Here is a 24892-nt window from a genome sequence, read left to right on the forward strand (position 1 = left end):
AATTGGGGAAAACGCTTCACATAATTCTTCTTTTTTTGTAGGAAAACAGTATAGTTACTCCCTAGGTTTGAAAAGCACTGCTCTAGAAGCGTCTCAAAGGCGTGAGATTTATTCACGCATTATTGTCTTGTCGAACACCTTCCCCATTTCATCAGGGCAGCTGCACGGTGGTGCTGCGCTCAAATGAACAGAGGAGCTCAATAACTCGCTCTTCGATAACTAGAGATCGTTCTACATGGAATTCCGTGTTTTGTGCCAAACGGCCTGCAATCCAAACAGGTACTCCAAATCTTCACAGCCAGTTCCAGTGGTCGCATATCATTCATTATTACCCACCTGTGTATACCGAACACTGGTCTTCCTTATACACAAATGGACCCTTACGGGTCCATTTGGTTCCATATGCACACTCTCAAGAGTTACAGGACCAGTAAGTGTCCATTTGGAACCCCCTGAAGGAACCTATATGAGTCTCTGAACCCCACGTTGAGAACCACTGTTGTGAGTTCAAAATGACTGAACATCTGCCACTTAAAAGCAGGTGGAAGTAATCTGTAGTATTTATGTAGCCAGGGGTTGGCCTTGTGTGTGTGTGTTTGTTGGCAGACCGTGCAGTGAGTTTGTATATTTTCTAAAAAAAACAAAACGAAAAAACCGAGCGTTGTAAATCATTATTTCTACTGTTTGCCGATGGCTGTATTAATAATAATGACGACTTCTATGCAATAAAAGGGCTATATGAGGAAATAACCTGTGGATTGAGTCGTGTCGAGGTTTAAGCGTGTGCGTGTGTGCGTTGTGCGAGGTATGCGTGTTACTTTACATGAGTGTGTGAATCGTTTTTTGTGTATGTGTTGGCCTTGCATTCATTCACAGTGTTTTGTTTTCGTGTGTGTGTGTGTGTGTGTGTGTGTGTGTGTGTGTGTGTGTGTGTGTGTGTGTGTGTGCACGTGCGTGCATGCCTCTGTGGGTGTGGGAGTGTGTGTGTGCGTGCGTGCGTGGCAACGCCTGGTATATCAGATGAGGCCCTTGTTCTCTGTGCAGCCCTCTCCCTCTGTGTTTGTGTGTGTACGCGTGCGCGCTCGTGCACGTGCGTGCGTGCACAGGAAGCCATTAACAAGGAGGGGATATCCTGGTCTCGAGCTGCCCAGCCGGCCGGGCTCCCTGCGCCGCGTGGGAACCGACCCGCGCTGCGCCAGAACCAACCCGCGCTGCGCCGGGGAGAACCAGGGGGCTGCTGGGAGAGAGAGAGAGAGAGAGAGAGAGAGAGAGAGAGAGAGAGAGAGGGGGGGGGGGGGGGTCCCCCAGATCAGTGGTTCGCAACCTGTGGGCCTGGGACCAGTGGCGTCAGTTCAGCAAAAGCTAGGGTATGGCAAAGATGGGAGTCCTCATGGAAAATAGGCTTTACATTCTGGATAACACGGTTCTATTGTGAAAATAGAAGATCTACATGTAGATCGGCTATTTTCACAATGTCTGAAAAAAAACGAGTTTTGAAAGTTTTTTTACACAGGTTTCTATGGTTTCTTGGGCTGGATATGGCAGCCTGGAATGGTTGTTCAAGTGCAACTAAACTTGGCATGTTAGTAAACGTGCCACAATTAACAATAATGCATTGCACCTGTGCAGCTGACCTGCGGAACCTGGGATTTTACCATTCTGTCAAGATGGGGAGAATACAAGTGTGGAGAATATAATTATAATACCTTGTTAAAGTGACCATTTTGTTAAAATTTGCACTTTATTTTACTGTAATTTAACAAAGAGACATTCATGGATTTATATTTAAAAGTAACTTTTATTTTCTCCCCTGGACCCACTAGGGTATGGCAGCTGCATACCCCTACCATACCCAATTGACGCCCCTGCCCGGCCGGGACCCCCAGGGGGATGCCCAAATAATTTTGGCCAACATTGACCAAATTGTCAAATATTAAAGGCAGAAATTGTGAAAATAGACGATCTTGTGTGGCGTTGTGAGCATGTAGATCTGCTATTTTCACAATAGAACCGTGTTATACAAAATGTAATGCCTCATCTCTTAGTGCTCGTAGGGAGGGGGGGGGGGGGGGGGGGGGGGGGGTCCCCAGTATGCTTATTATGGGGGTCACGGCCTGAAAAGGTTGAGAACCACTGCCCCAGATGACAGTGAAGCGACAAATGTAAGGACTTTCAAGGCCTTTCTAATACCTAAAGAAAGAAAAGGAAAAACAACCATTACTGCATCGGAAGTAATCAACAAACTATGCCATAAAAACTGGTCAGACATTGGCCAAATTATCAAATAATATTGAGAATGCCGTTGTGAGCTCAGCTTGTAGATCTGCTATTTTTACTATACTTATCTGCAGGAACTATAATGCAATGCCTCTATTCCAAGTGCTTGGAATCATGAGCACTTGTCAAATATGATTTATCTATAGGGGATCACGATCAGAAATCATTCCTACAAATATGATAAACTGTCTACAAACAGTTCACATTTTATCGCTCATTTGAAAAAAATATGTTTGAAACAGGGCCATTTCCAAAAAAGGAATTTCTTGAAAAGTGGGGGCTTAAGTGGTTAGTCCCTTCAAGAGGTTAAGTCATTATGAAAAAACTGACACTTTACAGATCAAAGTATAATATTATTATTTGTCTTGTGACACAGCTCAACCAAGTATACATGAGTCTTGAGAGAGTGCCCGGTACGGTAGTAGAGGTTTCAACACGGGTCATGGTTTCAGCTTGTACCATCTGCAACTTCTGTTCCCCTCCCACTGACTCCACTCCTACTCACACTCCCTTCTGCTCTGTCCATCAATGCTTAGCCATCACCATTCCTCTCTCTCTCTCTCTCTCTCTCTCTCTCTCTCTCTCTCTCTCTCTCTCTCTCTCTCTCTCTCTCTCTCTCTCTCTCACACACACACAACACACACACACACACACACACACACACACAGCACACACACACACTCTCATGCTTTAATCATGCTTTAATCATCTCTCCCCCGCCCCCCCCCCACCCAACACCCCACATCTCCCTCAGTTCTCTTTAATCATTATCATGTTTGAGCATGATGTAAGACCAGGGAGGAGAGTGATGTAATCTTTGTGACCAACTACTACTAGCCTAAAGACGTGTTTCAGTGTTCAAACCGTATCTTTTGTCTCCCTCTACTGGTTGCAAGCAGTATTGCCCTTCTTGGAGATTCTCAAAACAGCAAATTGCCAGCTTTATATAATGTAGAGCCATAAAAGCAAGAAGTATTGTTTTATAAAGGGAGTCACAATCACTCCACCAATGAGTGCCTCTAGATCAGCTATTATCACTCACGGGAGGACAGAAATATATTGTTTTATGATGGGGTCAATTTCATAAAGCCTACTCATAAATGGAGAAATATAAGTTCAGCTATGCAACATCCAATAATTGTCTAATCCTGAGGCATCTTCAGCAAGTCATTTGATAACTTGCTGAATAATTATTTGAAGACTGTTGTGAAGTTAAAATCAACATGGTGTATCCTTGTACAGTAACATTTTATACAACCCATAATAGTGTAAGGTAGTGAAGCTTATTTATACTTCAGTGCAAAATGTGTTTTCTCTGTTTAAAATTCATATTTTTGATGGGTGTTATCCATGCACTTGAACCCTGGAATTCCTATTTTGCACATCATGTCATTATAGGTAGAAACTGAACACCTAATAGCCAATCTGTTAAAGGTTGTTATGTTACTAGTAGTACGACCACAAGATTGGCTATTACAAATGGATATGAAAAGAGCAGATGTAGCATAGATACTAAGCACAGAATGTATTTAATAAATTAGATAGATGCTAAGCATGACGCCAATGCTGCTGGTGTTTCCGGCATTGCGTCAATAGGCTACGCGGTGCACCCACTGAAAACAATCGGTATATTGTGTATGCAGCCCTATTCATCATGTATGTTACAGTTTCAACTTCCAACATCCATAACAAAAACAGAAACAACGCCCAGAGACAATGTCATTCACTGAACCCCAAATCTTTATTAACCACTGATTGCTCACAGATATATGTGGAGGGAAAGTCGGAGGGGGGGAGGGGCAGGGGTGGGCAAAACACAGATGGGAAGAGGAGAGAGAGAGAGAGAGAGAGAGAGAGAGAGAGAGAGAGAGAGAGAGAGAGAGAGAAAGAGAGAGAGAGAGAGAAGAGAGAGAGAGAGAGAGAGAGAGAGAGAAAGAGAGAGAGAGAGGCAGTTGGAGTGGACTCGGCACAGGATTCTGAGGTCATCGCTGTGCGACAGATAAGTCAGTTCTTACATACTGTTCTTGAGGGTGGTTTATAGATTACTGGAGACAGATCACATACTGTAGCACAAAGACTATCTATTCAACCTTCCTGAAAGAAACACACACATACACACACACATACACATGTGTAGTTTTGCTGTATATGAGCAACAGGGTTCAAACTCTAGCTCCCGGGGTGCCGAAAGGCCCCTGGATATCTGAATACACGCGCATGCACTCTCAAGCCCCGATTCATACTTTGTCGCACGTATAGGTCTGCTGTTCTCGACCGTTCTCGGCGAGCGGCGGAGCATAAACTGGGCTTTACGGATGGCCAATATCGTTGTCCATTGTACCATTGTCTCAGCGATACTTTTTTATGGCTTAAATTGTATGCTAATGAATTGACGCGCTGCCCTCGGAATGGCCTTCTCCTAGTTCCGCAGTCAACCACTTAAAACCCAACATACTTCATTGACCGGAGTCCCCCAGGGGTCTACACCCGAGTTGTGTGTACTATACACCAAATCTCTACGCTGAGAACAGACGATCTACCACAGCCGATCTACCGCAAGCTCACAACTTGTGGCTTGTAGAGCTGAAATTGTGGCCGAATGTTTGCCCAAAGGAGGGACGCTAGGGTTCATAGGGTCAAGGGTTGACTTCTACAGGACAAATACTGGCTAGAGATTGTTATAGTGCATGGTCGAGGTCAGACCCTATGGTCTTTTGGCTTCGGTCTCATTGCCACAACACTGCAGGAACGAGAACTTCGCGCGAGCTAATACGCAGGTGGTGAGTGATATTCTATCTGGAAGTTGTGGAAGTATAGTTGGCAATTTCCTCCTGACTCGCGGTTGACTCAATGTGGCCAGAATGCTCAGCTCTTGCGGTCTGTTTCGCATCTGCACTCAAAGCCTGAACGGTATCTGCAGCGTATATGTCACCTCACCTAACTGCTGATGTATACAGTATTACCGATGTTGCACATGTATTTGGGTCCTAGGAACGTCTTCCACCGGCCAAAGATGGCAGGCCGGTCTTCACAACGCGCCAGATGGACGGGATTCAGCGAGTTCCAGTCAGCCGTCTGCCACGATCGGGCTAAATACTCATCCACTCGAACGCTACGGGTGCGAGTGTGTACGCTAGCATGTGTGTGGCGATACGAGAGAGAGGGGAGGGAGGGATGAAGAGGGGTAGACGGTGGGGAGACAGAGAGAGATGACAGAAAAGAATGGGCTCAATAAATGCTATAATATTCCCCTAAGGCGCCCCCTATCACGGGCCGCCTAGGAGTGGATGTGCAGTGACAGCTTGCATTCTCCACACCGACAATGAAATGGACGCGGCAGGTTCGCGTACGCACGGCCCTCCCTTCACGCCCACAAAAGTGTACACTTGTGAGATCTTCCCTTGACGTTATTACGGCCACGTAAAGTCGCGTGACATCGCCCTCTGATGCGGGACTTCTCCTCCCCCACGACTAAAGGGTCGGAGTGCGCAAGTGCACGCTTCGAGGAAGGGACTTAAAAAGTGGGTACGCGGAACAGAAAAAAAGGGCCGGGCCGGGACGCGACCGGACAGAGCGAAAAACGTCAGCTATTAGCCTAGCCTGCGAACTCACGACAAACACCAAAGCTTGTTACCATATACACGAGAGAGAGACTTTCCGAAAACAACTAAAACAGTTCCTCGGATTGTAAATGAGACCAGTAAACCAGAAAGCAAATCACATCCATATATATATATATATACTGTATATATGCATATAGGGTGAGGGGAAACTAACATATCAAAAATGGCACACGGCAATCAATACTTTCTGCTGCTTTGTGTCGTTACTGTATAACAAAAAAAAGAAGTATTTACAAAGGAAGAAAAGAAGATCTCAAACGATACCCACGGTCGCCAATTCAGCTTTTATCCTCGACGTTTTAAAAGAGAGCAAAACATTCTTCGTTTTAAGGACACATACATTATTTTTTTTCTCATTATTATTATTATTATTTTTGCATTATGTTTTAACCCCTCCCCCCGTTTCTTTCTTGTTGCTAATGCTATCGGGGTAGCATTGGACGCTATACCCCACGTTGGCGTCCGTTGTTGTGGTTCTTGTTGTTGTTGTGTTGGTTCGGTGGTGGTGGTACTGGTATGGGGGGTGCGGGGGTGGGTATGGAGGGGGTGGGGGAGGGTGGGGGTGGGGAGCAGGAGGTGTTGTCATCTTGGAGGAGGTGGTGGTGGGTGGGGGGGTGGGGGAAGGAGAGGGGGGTAAAACCGCGGGCCCCCGGGGTTGGCGCTTCACGCCGTCACCTCTTCTCTCAGCTCCTTGTTCCGGCGCACCTCCTGTGCATGCCTCTCCTGGGAAGACACACGTGCACACACACACGTGCACACACACACACACACACACACACACACACACACACACACACACACACACACACACACACACACACACACACACACACACACACACACACACAAACACACATAGGTTAAGGGTTTTAGCACTTGTACTTAGAGTGACCTTCTGCTACTGCTCTGACTAATCATCATTGTCGGGTGAAAACCTCGTATCTCCAAGTTTCACATTTGTACGTTCTTTCGCAAAGTAAAGCCCTGCTTCATCGTACAAGGCTGTCACACAAAAGTAGTGAAAACAGCAGATAAAACACACAACGGCGTTGTGTGCTTGTAGATCGGCTGTTTTCACTAGTTTAAATCATTTTTAAAATGATGAATGCAAAACCAACGGTTTTGGACATACAAGGTTTTCACCCGACAACGACGTAATGCTCATCTCCTCTATTCCCCTTTCCTCTCCTCTCCTCTCCTCTCCTCTCCTCTCCTCTCCTCTCCTCTCCTCTCCTTTCCTCTCCTCTCCTCTCCTCTCCTCTTCTCTCCGTTATGTTCAGAGAATAACCACGCTACTACTGAGGCGAACTTAAAAGGTCCATCTTTACTGAGCGCCAAAACTCATGTAAATGCAACACAAGCCAACTCAAGATGACGGCCAGATGGTGCACGGCTAATGTCTTCCCACTGCCCAATGTGCCCATGGGAATGGGACCTTCTGATTGATTCAGAAACATACAGGCTACCGTTTCAGACTGGGCAAAATCTCAATACTCTGTTGTTTCCCGTTGATTCGAGGTCCGAGTACTCCGGTTAGAGTTAAGGGTTTTGCACACAGACCGTTGTGTTTTTTTTCGTTTACTGCATGATTAAAACGCATTGGATTTGGTGTGCAAGGCTGTGCGGAATCCACACTGCGGATCCGAAAAGGAGTCGATGAGTTTTTACCGCATGCGACAAGACGCACAAATCGAACTGGGTTCGATCGGGAAAACAACTCACTGCTGCAGCCGCCTGCCGCATGGCAAATTCGGAGCCGGTGTGCATGAGGTCATATAGAATCATTGTTTTCTTTAAAAAAAAAACACGTCTGTGTGCAAAGCCCTTCAGGGTTAGGTTAAGGGTTAGGGTTTAGGCTTAGGGTTAGCATTCACCAGGTTAGCGTTCACCCGCGTCGGCAGGTTAGTGTTCACCAGCGTCGGCAGTTTAGCCTCTGACTACTGAGACCTCGAAACAACGGGACATTGAAATAACGATACGCCCTTCAGACTCAGAGATAAATTGACCAAACATGCCAATTCACCCATCATCTATTCTTCTATATCTCCTCTCTTCAGCCCCATCCTCCTTCCCTTCCTCCCCTTCCTCCCCCTCCTCCTCCTCACCCTCTCCTGCAGGCGTTCCATGATGTTGGCCAGGTAGGCCTGTCGGTTCTCCTGGATCTGCTCCATCTTCATGAGGAGCTTCTCCTCAGCCATGCGGCTGAAGTTGCTGTTCTCCTCCATGGCCTTCAGCAGCACGTCGCGCTCGTGGTCGCGCTTCTCCGCCAGCGCGCGCAGCACCTGCGCCTCCTGGGACTGGAGCGGGAGGAGTGGGAGGGAGAGACAGCAAGCGATAGAGACAGACAGAGAGAGAGAGAGAGAGAGAGAGAGAGAGAGTCACGACCTGTCCTATCTGTACTTTTGTTTTGTTGTAACTTTCTAGTGTTTCCTGTCGTCCTTGAAGTTGTTGCCTGTGTCCTCTCACCTCCCTGTGATTAGTTATCTCCACCTGTGTCCTGTCAGTCCTCTAGCCAATCAGTGTGTTGATTGTCAGTTGTAGTGTTCACCTGTGTCTGGTTATCACTGTCTGTATATAAACTCCTCAGTTCCTTGTGTTCCCTGATGGTTAAATGTTGTTATGGTGTTCTGTTCTAATTATGTCCTCAGTATTCTCCTGCGTTTATTGTACTATATCGTTCCTCAGTTTGGGACAATAAATCCTCTTGAATTTTGGAAATGCCTCCTTGGGGAATGCCATACTCAGGTGCCGTTCACACAAGGCCGTTTTCGATGGAGAATTGCAAATTAAAATATTTTCGGGGGTTAAAAACGCAACAAAGTGAAACCACTTTCCAGAGTGGAAATCTTTGAAGACGTCTCCATCGCGTCTCCATGTAAACCGGCAAAAACTGAGGAGTGAAGTGAGCTGTACCACGTTGCACTGGTGAATGAATGTAAACAGTTGGAAGTAGGGCGTCATGTGTGTCACCGGCATGGCATGCACACTACAGCGTCTTCAATCACTGTTGAGAGTCCGTCTAAACGGTGAGAAAGTTGACTGGAGCGCGATTCTGGCAAGTCCCAGAAATCTGTGATTGGCCAGAGGCACTTTGAGTGATGCTTCACCCCCAAACATTATTTAATATTCTGTCCAGAAGGGCGCTTTGATTCACTAATACCCGTCTAAACGCAGAATAAAAAGCGAGATCGACAACAGTACTTTGCCGTTTTCTCTAGAGACTAAACGTGGCCTCAGTACCAAAAGGTTTTCGATACGGAGACAGAGAACACGTCTTCCATCTAGATATGATCGGAACCACACTACCAGAGTGACCTACAGTACTCCTTTTTCCAAGTCTTGTCAATTAAAATGCTTGGTCAATTGTGTGCACTCAGATCCAAAAGGACAAGGACAGACACTTTATGTTTATCGCTTGCAATTCTCAGGTCACAGACCAGGCTACTTTTAGTAAGGTGCCTATCCATTACCAAACCACTTACTGTACACCCTGTTTTATACTTTGTCTATTCCAAATGCGACATATTGTGAACTTGTAGATCTGCAATTCTTGAAAAACATTGAAAGAATTGTAAGAATGAGAGCACTTTTACAGAGAGATTTTTTGGGAACCGGACAAAGCCAGATTTTGGAGCTTAGCTCCTTCCATTAGCACCGCTCAAACATCTGTTTTCATTGTGATACCGATACAAAGAAACAGAAACAGTAATAAACATTGAAATGTCATGTTAAGAGAGGAATGTTTGCAGATCAGAACGCCAGTGCAAATCGGCATTGTTATACCGTACACACGTACGGTACCAATGGTATGTGCTGTGTGTGACATCAGACGAGAGCTGTAGCCTATATAATGCTAAAGTGCCACAGAGATATTGAGATAAAATATTTAGATACACAGACAGAGGTGTTGCAGCAACATATACAGAGAACAGACGGAATATTCAGGGAGGAGACGTAAAAGACACAGGGAAAGAGAGAGAGAGAATGTTGTGCTGGGCGGTGTCCCTGAAAACAGAGCTGGTGCATCCAGAAAGAGGAGAGGTATATTCTCAAGCAGTGCCAGTGGGGGACATGGTGTACCACTTTGGAGGGTTCCACCACACGACCACCCACAACATGGACCAGATTGAAGTACACGTCTTTAACACAGTGTCTATGGTCTGGATGAAGCTGCCTCCAGTGACAACTGGGGAAAGGAAACGTGCCCTTGAGGTCCCCTCCTTGCGCTGGGGCCACACAGCTGTGCTCATAGGAGATATAATATACATCTGGGGGGGGGATAGTGAATTGTAAGATAACAACAGATGATGACGAATGGTTTAATATCAGTGGAGATTACCATGACAACCTTCTTTATGCATTTGATGTTGACAATCACAGATGGTCCAAAACCGAGATTTCTGGGAGTGTTCCGAAGGGGAGGAAACACCACTCAGCCTGCGTCTCTGGTAAGGTCATGTATATACATGGAGGACGCACAAGTCCTGCTGGCACAAATAATGACATCTACAAGCTGGACACCACCACTATGCTCTGGTCTTTAATTAACAACAGAGGCACTCCAACACCTAGTCCATACCGTCACTCTGCCACAATCATCGGGTCAAATATGTTTGTATTTGGGGGCTTTGGGTACACAGATTACTTAAACAGTGTCAGCGTTTTTGACACAGAGACCAACTGCTGGCTGAGCACACCTTCTGCACAGCTTCTCCCAGAAGGACGCTGGGCTCATTCAGCCTTTGCCTACAATGGGGAGCTGTACATATTTGGCGGCTACAACTATAATCTGAGACAACGCTTCAATGATCTGTGGAAATTCAATCCAGAGACCTTCACCTGGAAAAAGCTTGAGCCCAAGGGAGAAGGACCGCATTGGCGTCATAGTACGTTCTGTTCCAAGGTGGGAGATCAAATCATGATCTTTGGATACACCAACCTTACACGAACCATCTGTCGTTATCTACAGACCTTACACTTAAGTCCTAGTCTGAAGACATTGTGCAAGCTGGCAATTATTAAGTATGGTCTGGATCAGTCAGGACTCCCACACAACATCAAGTGGGAACTGGAAGCCATGACAGAAACAATGGAATAGTGAGGGGATTAAGGGGAGCAAATGCTAATTTCGTGCAATTTTGACTTAAAGCGCGAAACTTTGCAAAGATGTAGCCCAGGGCTTGCTCTAATGATTTAGCTAGGGCGCCCGAGTCTGCGACCTTCGGGGTCGCCACAGCGGCCAAATCAAGTTGGGCTCACATTGACTTTCTATACAGGAGGAAAATACCCAGAATTACTTTTTTTTTCTGGGTATTTAAGGAGGATCTGAGGGGTCTAACTAGGGGTTTGTCATCATGCTGAATCCATTGCAGGCATTTGTTTTGCACAAATGCCTTTTGGCATTTTTGGGCTAGAAATGGCCTCAGAAAACAATACACGTATGGGTGCGTTTTCATGTTAGTCGGAGGCCTTAGGGTTTTTTTTTCTCGTGCTAATCAGTCTAAAAGTTCAAAATTTTGCACAGATGTAGCTCAGGGCATGCTCTAATGATTTAGCTAGGGCGCCCGAGTCTGCAACATTCGGGGTCGCCACAGCGGCCAAATCAAGTTGGGCTCCCATCGACTTTAGTGATGAAAAGTGATGAGTCATCACCCGAAGGTCGCAGACTTGGGCGCCCTAGCTAAATCATTAGAGCAAGCCCTGGGCAACATATGTGCAAAATTTCGCGCTTTAAGTCAAAATTGCACGAAATTAGCATTTGCTCCCCTTAATCCCCTCACTAAAAGGATCAACTAAGAAAAGAATGTCTGTCTGCCTTCCTGTTCAAGGGCTTTTGGGGAGAAACGAAACAGACTTTGGTTAGGCTATTCCCAACCTGTGGGCTGGCCGGCTGGGGCCCACTGATGGGCCATGACGGTATTGCAAGTGGATCATCACCAAATAATGTACCGATGTTTCTGGTTGACATTGGCATATTTCACTCAGGTTTTTTCATCTCACTCATGTCAACGTTGTCTGTTGACCTCACTCAGCAACAAAATAAAAATAAAATAAACACAAATTAAAATAAAGAAATTCACAGGAGGCAAGCAGTGATCACCCCATTTGTGCACTGCAATGTAGTTTCAAATGCACTACATTGCAGGCGCTTTTTGAGAGTAAAAAACTAAAAAAGAAGAAGACATGTGTGACATGCATGATCTGGGCAGATTGCCCCAGGAAATGTGCCAATCTCAACCCAAAACAACAGTATGTCATTATCAGCCCTACATTTATCATTGAACTTATTCTTTATGCCCAAATGATTGTATATAGTTCTTTTTTTTTAGCAGTTATAGAAATATTAGAACTTGATTTTTTACATTTTGGAAGAAATAGCCAGTTTTATATCAAGGTGCCCACTCCTCCTTAGTGCCCACTCTTCCTACCGTCTGTCCCTCATCTATCCGTCTAAATCCAGAGTCCAGACAGGACCCTACATCTCACATCTTTTATACTAGCCATGTGCCTAAAGCTCCCCCCCCCCACACACACACACACACACACACACACACACACACACACACACACACACACACACACACACACTCACTCACTCACACACACACACACACACACACACACACACACACACACACACTCACACACACACACACACACACACACACACACACACACACACACACACACACACGCACACACACAAGATTGAGCTCCACCCCCGGTGCTCTCTCTCTCTCTCACACACACAAACAGCGTCTACTCTCTCTCCTTCTCTCCTCCTCTCCGTGTAGTCGGCAAACTCAAAACCATCTGGATAGACGCTCCTCTACAAACTCGGCACGGATCATTTCTAAACTTTAAATTGCACATAAAGGGCTCAAATGTCAGAGCAGCAGCCCTCCGTTCCCTTTGTTTACACGTTTCAACAATCTAGATTCTAGAAGCTAAGTTAGCTTCTAGCTAACGCTGTTGGCCACACCAACATAACTACTGTGGCATGCTGATGCTGCTGTGCTGCGGCTGTTTTTTGAGAGATTATACTGGACCCCTGTTCTTCACACTATTCGGTGCTATACTATTCGGTTTTAAAAACTATACGGGCGTACAACAAACTTTTTGCGCTTTGTGCGAAGATGTTGGCCAGATGTAGGCCAGATGTAGGCCAGATGTAGGCCAGATGTAGGCCAGAATGATGTAGGCCAGATGTAGGTAATGTATGTAAGCTTGGCTAAATATACGTATGACCCTGGCATACAACAAACTTTGGACAAAGCCACATTTTGGAGCTCAAAGCTCAAAACGGTGTTAATCGCTCCTACATCTGGCTTAGTCCGTAAGTGATGTATGTATGTCCGTCTCGCCCTGTCTCGCATTGGGCAAGCTTTGCTGGGCGCTTAATGAAATTAACTCATAAAAGTCACCAGTCACTTCACACATTTTCTTTTCTTTGTAACCTAAAAATCTGATTCAATTTTGTATTCCGATAAATAGGGACTCATATTAACTCATCCAGAGCCCAGGACATTAACGGATTAGGGGGTCCAGAGTGCCCCCTCCCGGCCCCATTAACGGCCATTGTCTTATTTTGAAGGCCAGAAGTCTAGACCGGAAGTACTTCCGGTCTGACGTCATCGGATCCTGCGACGGAACCGATCATTGTTTACGTGGTGCCATGCTGGATTGCATAGGAGCGTTTATACATGTGTTTTATAAGCGAGCATCTGCCTCCATCTTCGCTTCTAAAGTGTTGTTTTGAGATAATGGACATTAAAGATGAGATCGGCCGTCCACCTCAATGTTATGGGATGACTATTGTGTGCTCGTGGAGCCGTGATGATGACAAATCAGCGCGGATTTCGTCTCCGGAGCGTCGGCCATTGTACTAGGTATTTTTACTCGCCGTTACAGTAATATATTACTTTTCGCGCGACATCGCGCATTCGGCACTATACGTACTCTAGTACTTATTGCGTGACATCACGCGAAAGGCACTAGATGAGTTAAGGGTGTTTTGTTGCCAATTTGAGTACTTGATTTAATTCAAGATTTTGTATTCAGGCCTTTTACTTGTAACAGAGTATTTCTACATTGTGGTATTGCTACTTTTTACTAAAATGAATAATAAAGTATCTTTCCATGATTGTGGGTGCAACCATTCACACGTCGGACAAGGTCAAAGCAAGGAGTAAGGCTTGTAAAAGCACTTGGAGGACCAACAACAAACTGCCTTACTCTCCGGCGGTCCTCTGCAGCCTCCAGCTTCTTCTGGATGTCCTCCAGGGAGATGTCCTTCTTGGGGGGGCTGCTGATGCAGTGGGCCGCGTCCGACACCGGAGACGGCGGCTTCAGGATCACCTCGAACGCCTGGCCCGAAGCACGCTTGTTGATGGGCTTGATGTCCATGTCTGCTACCGCTAAAGGTGTGTGTGTGTGTGGGGGGTGGTGGGGAGGGAAAAAAAGAGTTTAGTTTATTAAGGGAGGTACAACAGGAGAATAGGCTCTCTAGTAAGAGAGGCGAGGTCACGCCAATTATTGGACATCTGGCCAGTGATGTATCAGACCAGTTAACCCATATATGGAGACCCCTGGTACCCATATATGGAGATCCATGTACTGTACTTTATATAGTACATCCCTTTTATGCTCATACATGGAGATCCCTGTCTGAACCAGCCACACAGATATGGGCTGTCTTCCTCCATATATGGGCATTCCCATATGAAGTCCTGATGACATCAGGGATCTCCATATATGGGCATAAAAGGGATTCTGGGAAATACCCATCTGTGGACTTTTACATAGGTGATGTCACCTGCGATCACAGTGTTGAGTCAGGGGAACCACAGACAGTGTCAGGCATGACCTTCAGAGATACACGGATACGTGGACAAGATGTGCAGGACATCACAGTGACATCAGAGCATGATGTCAGAGCGGCAAACCCATAGACTGTAAAAATGTGTACACGTCTACACGTCCAGAGAGACACGGACAAGCTGTGACGTTTCTCATAGTAAACTTGCGACCTACGGTCGCAATTAAGGCCTGGGGTCGATACCTATACAAATACTTATATCATTTATATTTTGCAATAGCCAATGTCAACTCCCACTCTCAGAGTTAAATGAACACTTTTCAGCGTAGATTGGGGTCCGGATATTAAATATCTATACAATACAGTTTGCACAACAAATGGGGGATTCTTTGCCTTGTGCATATCACAATGGGGATCCCCCAAATTAAAAAGGTGGAGAATCACTGATATCACAGATATCACAAATTGCTGTAGTACCTGACCTTATCGTTCCAGTGGTTTGGTTGAAAATCAGTTGATATAAAAAATGTTTACCTTCAAACTCTTCCATGATGTTCTTGCGGGCCTCGGGGTAGAGACAGGAGCAGATGAGAGACAGGACCGAAATCTCCTTCATCTTCTCTTTGTAAGCTGTGGGCCACAAATGGAAGCATGAGAAATGAGTGTGTGTGTGTGTGTGTGTGTGTGTGTGTGTGTGTGTGTGCGTGTGTGTGTGTGTGTGTGCGTGTGTGTGTGTGCGTGTGCGTGCGCGTGTGCGTGTGCGTGCGTGCGTGTGCGCATGTGGGTTTGTTTGCATGTGCGTGAAATACACACATTCATAAACTCTAAATTAAGTTCGAATTGGGCTGGCTCAAAACAAACATGGCTATATACTATATACATATTTATAATATTAATAACAAATAGCCTACATTTCACAGTCATTCTAACCTATCTTTTTCTGACATCTAATCAAGACCATGAAAAAGTAGGTCATGGAACAGTATCCGTCACTGGTAATGGTTTTCATTCTGTATCATGACGGTACATTTATCATTTGGCTATAATTGTATACACTTTCTTCTCATGAAACTGTGAACTAGAGCCTGGACGATGACACATATTGTGGTCCCAATTCCAATCCCTAGACAACACTAATGTGTTGACCAATATTTTGTGTGTGTGTGTGGGGGGGAGAGAAAGAAAAAAAAACTGCAATGAACAGATTTCTAAAAACTGGGACACATCGGCTGCGTAATTATAGATTCAGATGCAGTCAGAAATGTACATTTATGGCCGATATGTCAGCCAAACATATCGTCACAGTCAGGCCGGAACCTTGTAACGTATGTCTAAAAACTGTCTAATTTTGTTGTAATTTTTTAAGAAAATACTGAAAATAGCTGATTTAAAGCCTGATCGCTATGAATATGCCATATCCCTTAGGACCGACTGACCCATGTTCAACTGTTGTTCACATGGAACCCTTCTCCACTTCGGCCTTCAAAGTTCTCGTTTGAATATTTGCTACTAACACCAAGATCTGCACCCGCGGCGGCTCCACCCGGGCCCGCGCCCTAGGCTTCTGCGCCACCGCGGCGGCCCTCCTACTCGTCGCGGCGTAGCCCTCGCGAATTCCGTGGCCAACGACGGCCGGGTATGGGTCCATCGCTCCAGCGCCATCCATTTTCAGGGCTATAGTTGATTCTCTAGACTGCTTTCATGCAAAGTATAGGGCATTATTTTACCAAAAGAAATACTAATTATAAAATAAGTAGAAATATTGATTAGACAGGGTCTCTAACCGACAGCAAGGATATAACAGGCTCTACTGTTGATCCAGAGGTGCATTAGTCATGCTGTGTTGCTGGCTCACTGCTGGAGGAGTTACACGTACAGTCTGTCTCATTCTGACCTTCTTCAAATGATGACTTGAAGTGGATCTAATCAGCACTTTGCTGCAATTGATTAACCTTCTCTGGCGGACACTGACTGGATCGAAGGTGTGTGTGTGTGTGTGTGTGTGTGTGTGTGTGTGTGTGTGTGTGTGTGTGTGTGTGTGTGTGTGTGTGTGTGTGTGTGTGTGTGTGTCTGTGTGTGTGCGTGTGTGAGTGCGCGCGTGCGTGCGTGCGTGCGAGCAAGCGAGCGAGCGAGTGAGCGAGTGTGCGACAATATGCATTTAGTATAGACTTACAGGTGCAAATCAGAGACGAGTTGGCAGAGTAAGCATGAAACCTAGTCCACAAACGACACGGAAAATAGTCCTGTGTGTGTGTGTGTGTGTGTGTGTGTGTGTGTGTGTGTGTGTGTGTGTGTGTGTGTGTGTGTGTGTGTGTGTGTGTGTGTGTGTGTGCATGCATGCTTGTGTTTGTGTAAATGTACGTACGGTACACATGTTCCTAGACACAAAATCATGTTCATATTGGACTAGCTAAATACAAAGACACACACTCAACACATGCGCGCACACACACAAAAACACGGCAAACATCATTAACCCAGTTTCCTCTCCACGGGAGGTCCTCTGATGTTCAGGATAAATAAATATTCAGTGAACGCACATCAAAGGGAGTCTGGGGTAGGGGGCGTGGGGACTGAAGCCCCCTGGGAACTGTAGTCATTTGGTAAGGCGTTGTGTTCGTCATGGTGCGGCGAGGAAAGGAAAGGAGAGAAAAGAATAATGGTCTACGGTGTCTTACCGTGGCCTAATTTCACCCAGCAGAATGTCTGTCTGTCTGTCTGTCTGTCTCACCCACCAACAGCGTTCCCCACGCATCGTTAGCTACGCATTTCATCTGAGCCCATTATTTATTTACGTAGGCAAGACATGACGCCCTGCCTTCCAGCCATTTTGACTGGTAACACACACACAAAAAAAACATTCTCAGATTTGGTTTTAGGGGAAGGTATAGGCTTGTAGCCACAGCCCTATTATACTTCATCATACAAAAGAAAGAAAGAAAGAAAGAAAGAAAGAAGGAAGGAAGGAAGGAAGGAAGGAAGGAAGGAAGGAAGGAAGGAAGGAAGGAAGGAAGGAAGGAAGGAAGGCCCTAAACAAATATTTCAGGTAAAAAGGTAATCTGAGAGAATCTGGAATACTTGAGCCCTGTTATATTGACGTATGACAAAATGCAAAAAATAGCAGATCCACAAGCGTACAATGCATCGTGGTGCAAAATGTTTTTCTGCAAATCCGCCCTATTATGACGTGCCCAAAATAGGGACGCCAGGTCGAACATGGTTAATCATTAAGACTAAGACGCCCATTTAGCTATGGTTGCATATGAATGTATTATCTGCTCTGTGCGCGAACGGGCAGCGGAAATTGCCTTTTCACAGTGTGGCGAGCACAAGCAGTCTTGGCGAGCTCATCACCATAACACATTAATATGTCTTCTCCCTCCCTCGGTGCTCCCATAAGCCGGAAAAAAGGAATATCTGCAAAGTAAAGCCTGCATGGAGAATGGGCCATAGCCTAATCCGCCGTCGTCTATCTGCACTGTCTAGTCTAGTACCCACAAAAAAACGTGCAAGGTTCAAGGTTGTACTTTATTGTTACATCTTGTGTAAAAATAAGTGTAAAACATATTTTGGTTTGGCTTCCTTCAGACAATCCAGCAGCTCATGTAATAATAATAGCAGATTAAAAATTACGTAGAAAGATTTAAGGAAAAGAAAGAGTGCAAACAAAAGAGCAAAGAGAGAATAAACTGTACATAAATACATTGGTATATTGAGCTAAATTACACCCACCGATGGACACACATAAGGCCAGGGGGGAAAGAGAACAACCAACCTTGTCTAACCTTGATTATTACTATTTTTTTCTTATCTCTGTGTATCTCTGGCACTCACTCTAGTGTAATGTGAGTGTGGAGTACAATATTTTCCCTGCAGAGAGAGAGGGAGAGAGAGAGAGAGAGAGAGGGAGAGAGAGAGAGAGAGGGAGAGGGAGAGAGAGAGGGAGAGAGAGCAGAGAGAGAGAGAGAGAGAGAGAGAGAGAGAGAGAGAGGCTAGAATATCCGCAGCGTGCTGCAGATTTGGCACTATCCTTGCCTTTGCCCGCGGCCTCAGCTGCTGCGCCGCGTGGAAGCGCCGGAGCCCACAGAGGCAGTGGTCGAAAAAGGACTCACATTTCTTACTTGAGTAAAAGTATCGATACGTAAAAGTCCCCGAATTCAATGTTTACTTGAGTAAAAGTACAAAAGTATTGGCATCAAAAATGTTCTTTATACCAAAAGCACTCATTATGCAGAATGTCCAATTTCACACATTTTCAAAATGATACAAATCTTTTGAAAATAGCCGACCTACAAGCTCACAATGAGTCGCACCACGACGCATTGTGAGCTTGTAGATCGGCTATTCAAATGGCTGAAATATATGTAGGGTAGGGCTGAAGTGGGTAATGTTATGTTTTGTAATAATAATCAAAATCTACAAAGTAACTCTAGTAACTATAACGTTTTCAAATAATTGTAGTGGAGTAAAAGTGCAATATTTGCCTCTGAGATGTAGTGGAGTGAAAGTACAGAAGATTGGAAACACTCAAGTAAGTCAAATACCTCAAAATCGTAGAGTAAATGTACTTAGTGACTTTACTGCCACAGAGGGATGTTAGCAGGGGCGTCACAAGGGGTAGGAAAGTGGGACTGAGTTACCGGGGCCCAAGGTGGAGGGGCCCTAATAACTTTATCTATTGAAAAATAGCAGATATACAAGCTCACAGCGCGGCACCGAGTGCCGCGCTGCGAGCTTGTAGATCTGCTATTTTTGAAAAGTCGTGAAAATGTGTGCAAATCTTTGAATATGTATTTTTTAAGCAAACATTTGTAACTAAAATTTTGCTTCTTGGGGGGTCCCTGGAACTCAATATTTTGAGATGGGGGTCGGTGGCCAAATTCATATCATTTTGGGGGTCCTTCACATGAAAAGGTTTGAGCATCACTGACATAGAAACATGGGTTTCTTGCACACATTTTCACAATTTCACAATTTCACAAAAATAGCAGATCTACAAGCTTGCAGCGCGGCACTCGGTGCCGCGCTGTGAGCTTGTATATCTGCTATTTTTCAATAGTTAACATTCATGGGGGGCCCGCAGTGAATCCTTGTACCCAGGGCCCAGAATTTGGTGTGACGCCCCTGGATGTTAGTGCCGTAGTACAGTACAACACTATCCATCATGGTGGTGTGTGTGAGACAGAGAGGCCTGCAGGACACCCCGAGAGTGTGGCACATCCATTCATGCTTGACTGGAATCAGCAACAAAGCAGAATGTGAGATTTTTATTTATTTTTTATTTTTCACTGGAAAAAGAGATACTCTGCGGTGTAACCAAGAGCGTGAGATTAAACCCTATGGCAGCGGTATCCACATGCTTTTTTTCTGGCTCATGGGGCCCACGCTTGAAAAATGTTGAAAGCGTTCGCGGTTCCACTCATCTGACCTGTTAAGGCGTCAGTGGATCAATGCGCGCCAGAGCGATCAAAATCGAATCAGTCTTTGGTAAACACCAATGGTGTTTTGGTTTTGATCAACAGAGCCAGAATTATTATAGTATTTTATAGATAGTCACTTATCTATTTTATCGGTATCACAGTGACAACACATTTTTCAAGGATTTAAAGATAAACATAAAATATTTCAGTGTGAAACCACACTCATCTTCATATTTTTGGTGTATTTCCGTAAATCAACGCCCTACTTGATCATAATACACTACAGCGTCGGTCACAGAACCGTGCCGCCTTTTGAGCTTATAGATCTGTTACTTGTGCTGTTTTTGAATTTGAATCCTGAAAAAAAGTCATGGACATAATGAGGTCTCTCCCCACCCGACAGAGACGATATTAAGGTTATATTACCATTCAAATCTTAGAGTCAAGCCTATGATTTGGGGGGCCCCAACTTGAAATACTCTCGAATCGCTGCCCCATATCGTATAGAGTCCCTCAGAGGTCTAAACTATAGGCCCCCTCCTCCACACCAAATGTCTTTGGCACAAATGGCCGGTCTACAAGCCTCATCCGTGTCAGCCATCAAAAAGGACATCATTTTCCAAACGGAAGAGAGCTCTTCCGACGCTCTTTCAGCCGAAAATACGGTGCTTTTCTCGGTCGACGCAGTCGACAGGCTTTAGACGAGTGCAAAACAGCCGTCATTCTCTCTCTCTCTCTCTCTCTCTCTCTCTCTCTCTCTCTCCTTCTCTCGGGCTTTCCAGCCCTGCAGACCGGCAGACGCCAGAGTAATGTGATCAAGTCTCTGCAGCTCTCAGCAACTCTCCAATGGCCTTGTTAACCCCCTTCCCTCGAGGAGAGAGAGAAGGAGAAAGAGAGACAGACAGAGAGAGAGAGAGCACAGCGGGGGTGGTAGAGAGATTTTTGGGATAAAAGGAGAGGGTGGTGGTGGTGGGGTGGGAGGGTATGGAGGGGGTGGGGGGAGTGGTGCTCGGAGGAGAGGATGAGAGACGAAACCAAGAGAAATGAAATTTAGATGAAAAGGATGGGAGTACGAGAGGATGGGATAGGAGCGTAGGGCTGGGCGTACAGTGCCTTCAAATCAATAACAAGCTCATTTCAAACTTATTTGTCGATTGCGGCTAACGGTCGATTGTTTAAGAACATCGAGTGAAAATAGCCAATCTGTTTGCCGTCAACACGTCGCATTGCGACACGCTATGAGCTTGTAAATAGGCTGTTTTCGCAAATTTCTTTGCACCACACAAATGTACAATGATGTATGATACAATATAATCCAATAAGACATCTAAATAAATTATAAGAAATCTGCTTCTTGGTTTTTCGATTAACCTACACGAGCAAGATTAAGTCGGGTTATTGGTAACATCGGTTTTCGCTATATTTTGGGCTAATTGCCCCAGCCCTAGGTGGGAGGGTGGGGGATGGAGGGTGGAGAGGTTGAGAAGGTGGAGGACAAAGAGAGACGAGTGGCACGAGGGTGGGGAGGGTGAGGAAGAGGATGTCAGACACCCCTGGGAGTTTATTACATGTGTGCGAGGGCTGAAGGCTATTCCAATAAAGACCCCTCCACCACCAGCACTAGTGAAGTTTTAGCTGAGGATTAATTGACACACAAATAACTGCAATTAAAGATTTAATTAGTGTGGTTGCCAAAAGCAGTGGTTCTCAACCTTTTCAGGCCGTGACCCCCAAAATAATCATATTTTAACCGGGGACCCCTAACGAGCACTAAGAGTTAAGGCATTACATTTTGTATAACATGGTTCTATTATGAAAATAGCAGATCTACATGCTCACAACGCCTCGCGTTGCATGTAATTCGGCTATTTTCACAATTTCTGTCACTATAATATTTGACAATTTAGCCAATGTTTAATTTGTCATTTTAGAAATACTAGAAGGGCGGCCCAGCGTCTAGTCGGCGACCTGGCCAACTCGGGAACGATGTAAATAGGGAATGAATGCCTCGCCCTTTAATGCAAACCCCATTATACCTGTGTCCATTTATGCCCATATATGGAGATATCTGTATCTGTCTGTCTGTCGGCGTCCATTTTATGTCCATATATGGAGATCACTGCAGATATAGTTCTGGGTCCATTTTATGCCCATATATGCCCATATATGGAGATATCTGTCTATTTGTGTCCATTTTGTGCCCATATATGGAGGTATCTGTCTGTCTGTGTCCCTTTATGCCCGTATATGGAGATCTTTGTGATTCTGCGTCCATTTTATGCCCATATATGCCATATATGGAGATATCTGTTTATCTGCGTCCATTTTATGCCCATATTCTTCTTTAAGGAGAATACGCAGCCTGCTTAAATCTGCATCATTCAAGTCATCCTCCCAGTCCCACGCGTTGTTGCTTGTCTTATGTTTGTCTTTGTCTCTTTTATTTTCTTTTTCTTTTTTTGAGCGGACCCCATGAATGCCCCACCCTTTAATGCAAACCCCAATATACCTGTTGTCACAGGACCCGTTTTGACCAACTGTTTGCCTTTGTCCCCTTATGCCCATATATGGAGATCTCTGCACACACAGTACCGGTTGCGGAAAACTCTGATGTCAGACATCAGCTCCGCATACGGGCATTCATTTTATGCCCATATTTGCTTGTCTTATGTTTGTCTTTGTCTCTTTTATTTTCTTTTTCTTTTTTTGAGCGGACCCCATGAATGCCCCACCCTTTAATGCAAACCCCAATATACCTGTTGTCATAGGACCCGTTTTGACCATTTGTTTGCCTTTGTCCCCTTATGCCCATATATGGAGATCTCTGCACACACAGTACCGGTTGCGGAAAACTCTGATGTCAGACATCAGCTCCGCATACGGGCATTCATTTTATGCCCATATCTGGAGAACGCGCGTGCCGGTGGGAAGAACGGTTCTCGAGATACGCGGATTACATACATACATACACACATTCACAGAGATTTTTTGTTGACTCATGTGGCGTATGTGATGTCAGAGCCTTTTATGAAGTGATGTCACAATGAGTCAGCGCTTGAGCCGATTTCCTCCGGAGCAGCCTGATGTCAACAATCAGCCCCGCATAAGGAGATTCCGAACGTTTCGCGTCGCTTCGGGAAAACCACGCGTCGGGTCGGGTCGAGGCCCGGCACTGCACTCCGTGCCGCGGCAGGGAACGTGCGTGCCGAATCTGAAGCCGGTGGGACGAACGGTTCTCGAGATACGCGGATTACATACAGACACACAGACACACAGACAGAGATTTGTCGCATTTATAGATAGATTAAAAAGTCCTTAAATTGTCACTTCAGAAATGTGCAAACACCCTCTATACACATAAACTTTATGTTGGTTTGTTTACTGTTGAGTGAGAAAACAATGTTTCACATGAAGTTAATCATCTGGAGACCCCCCAAAATAATTTGGAGACCCGCCTGGGGGTCCCGACCCACAGGTTGAGAACCACAGGCCTAAAGGGCAACACACTACTGTCCTCTTCCAAGGGGAAATCTCGCTCTTTCGAACGACCGTCATTTCGACAAAGGAGCGTCGGGAGGGTTAGCGACTCACCCCACGGAGGTTAGGTTTAGGGTAAGGGTTAGAGTTGGGTGTCGAACAGATGACACGTAGTAACAGCGAAACGCTCCCCTCTTCCAACAGCGGTGCAAGCTTGAGGATTGGTCAAGCTTCAGATGACATCACGTGACATCATCAAAAATAAATAGGCAACCACACTTGCAATTTCCTAGAATTGCATCTTTCTAGTTGCTTGTGGTTTTGACATTGAACATTGGAAAATTGATGTTTCTGTTTGCCTTTTAGGCTAATAGGGCAGATCATTATGATAAATATCTCTATGCCAAAATTATAACAATACTCGTGAAAATAGCTTAATCTACAAGTACCCTAAGTTTCCCCAAATAGACGGCGGGACGAAGTAATGATCAAAACAGTTTTGTGCTTCTGTACAGACGAATGGAAATGATTCTGTCGATTCTCAAAATAATAATTGTGAGTAGCTCATAAGATTACGATGTGTCGGTATATTGTGACAGGCCTAACCACCACAACAACCAGAGCTCTGATGGGCGTTCTGTTTTGTAATGTATAGTATAGGCTCTATGCACAGCAGCCTATTGGAAAGACATTTAGGACGATACTTCCTTCATAGGTGTTACCAATGATACTAATGAAGGCTCTGTTCCATTCGGGTCAAACAGAGTCAGGGTGCTGATATTGTGCATGTTGGCTCACTGGAAACACTCTCCTAAGTGGCCATTTGGAACCATGCATGGTTCTTTGAGGGGGTGCCAAATGGCCACATAGGGGTCCAATTGGTTCCATTTGTACACTCTCAGAGTTCTGACTGAGGGTCCTTGAAATTAAAACGTTTGAGAACCGCTGGCCCTATGTGCTACACCAGGGGTCAGCAACCGTTTTGAAGTTAAGTTCCATGTTTTTATTTTCTAGATAGTGTGCCATGCCATGTCAACATTCATTTTAATGACACTCCATCAAAATTCAAACACATTATCAGGACATTGTTAACGATCAATAAACTCGCAATAACGCACATATCTCCCCGACTCCCTCCCCAGACAGAGTTCAGAGTTTTAATGAATGTAGAATTACGTGCAGGATGTAATTTGATGCAAATTGGGTGACTTATTGTAATTGTTTAAAACAATATTTGATTTTAAAATACAAATACAAATCCCCCCTTTCACACTTCT

At 45.2% G+C, this 24892-nt stretch overlaps 1 protein-coding gene across 1 annotated transcript; it reads right to left on the reverse strand.

Moving 5' to 3' along the window:
* Positions 1-6563: 6563 nt before the first annotated feature.
* On the reverse strand, positions 6564-16366 carry stmn2b (stathmin 2b; the record flags this gene model as incomplete). Its single annotated transcript, XM_080735333.1, has 5 exons — positions 6564-6623; positions 8006-8197; positions 14136-14317; positions 15253-15348; positions 16183-16366. 5 exons carry the CDS (start codon positions 16364-16366, stop codon positions 6564-6566), a joined length of 714 nt encoding a protein of 237 aa, XP_080591459.1.
* Positions 16367-24892: the final 8526 nt, after the last annotated feature.

This window comes from Nannobrachium achirus, assembly GCF_963921795.1.
Source record: "Nannobrachium achirus genome assembly, chromosome: 10".
In the NCBI taxonomy this organism is placed as follows: domain Eukaryota; kingdom Metazoa; phylum Chordata; class Actinopteri; order Myctophiformes; family Myctophidae; genus Nannobrachium; species Nannobrachium achirus.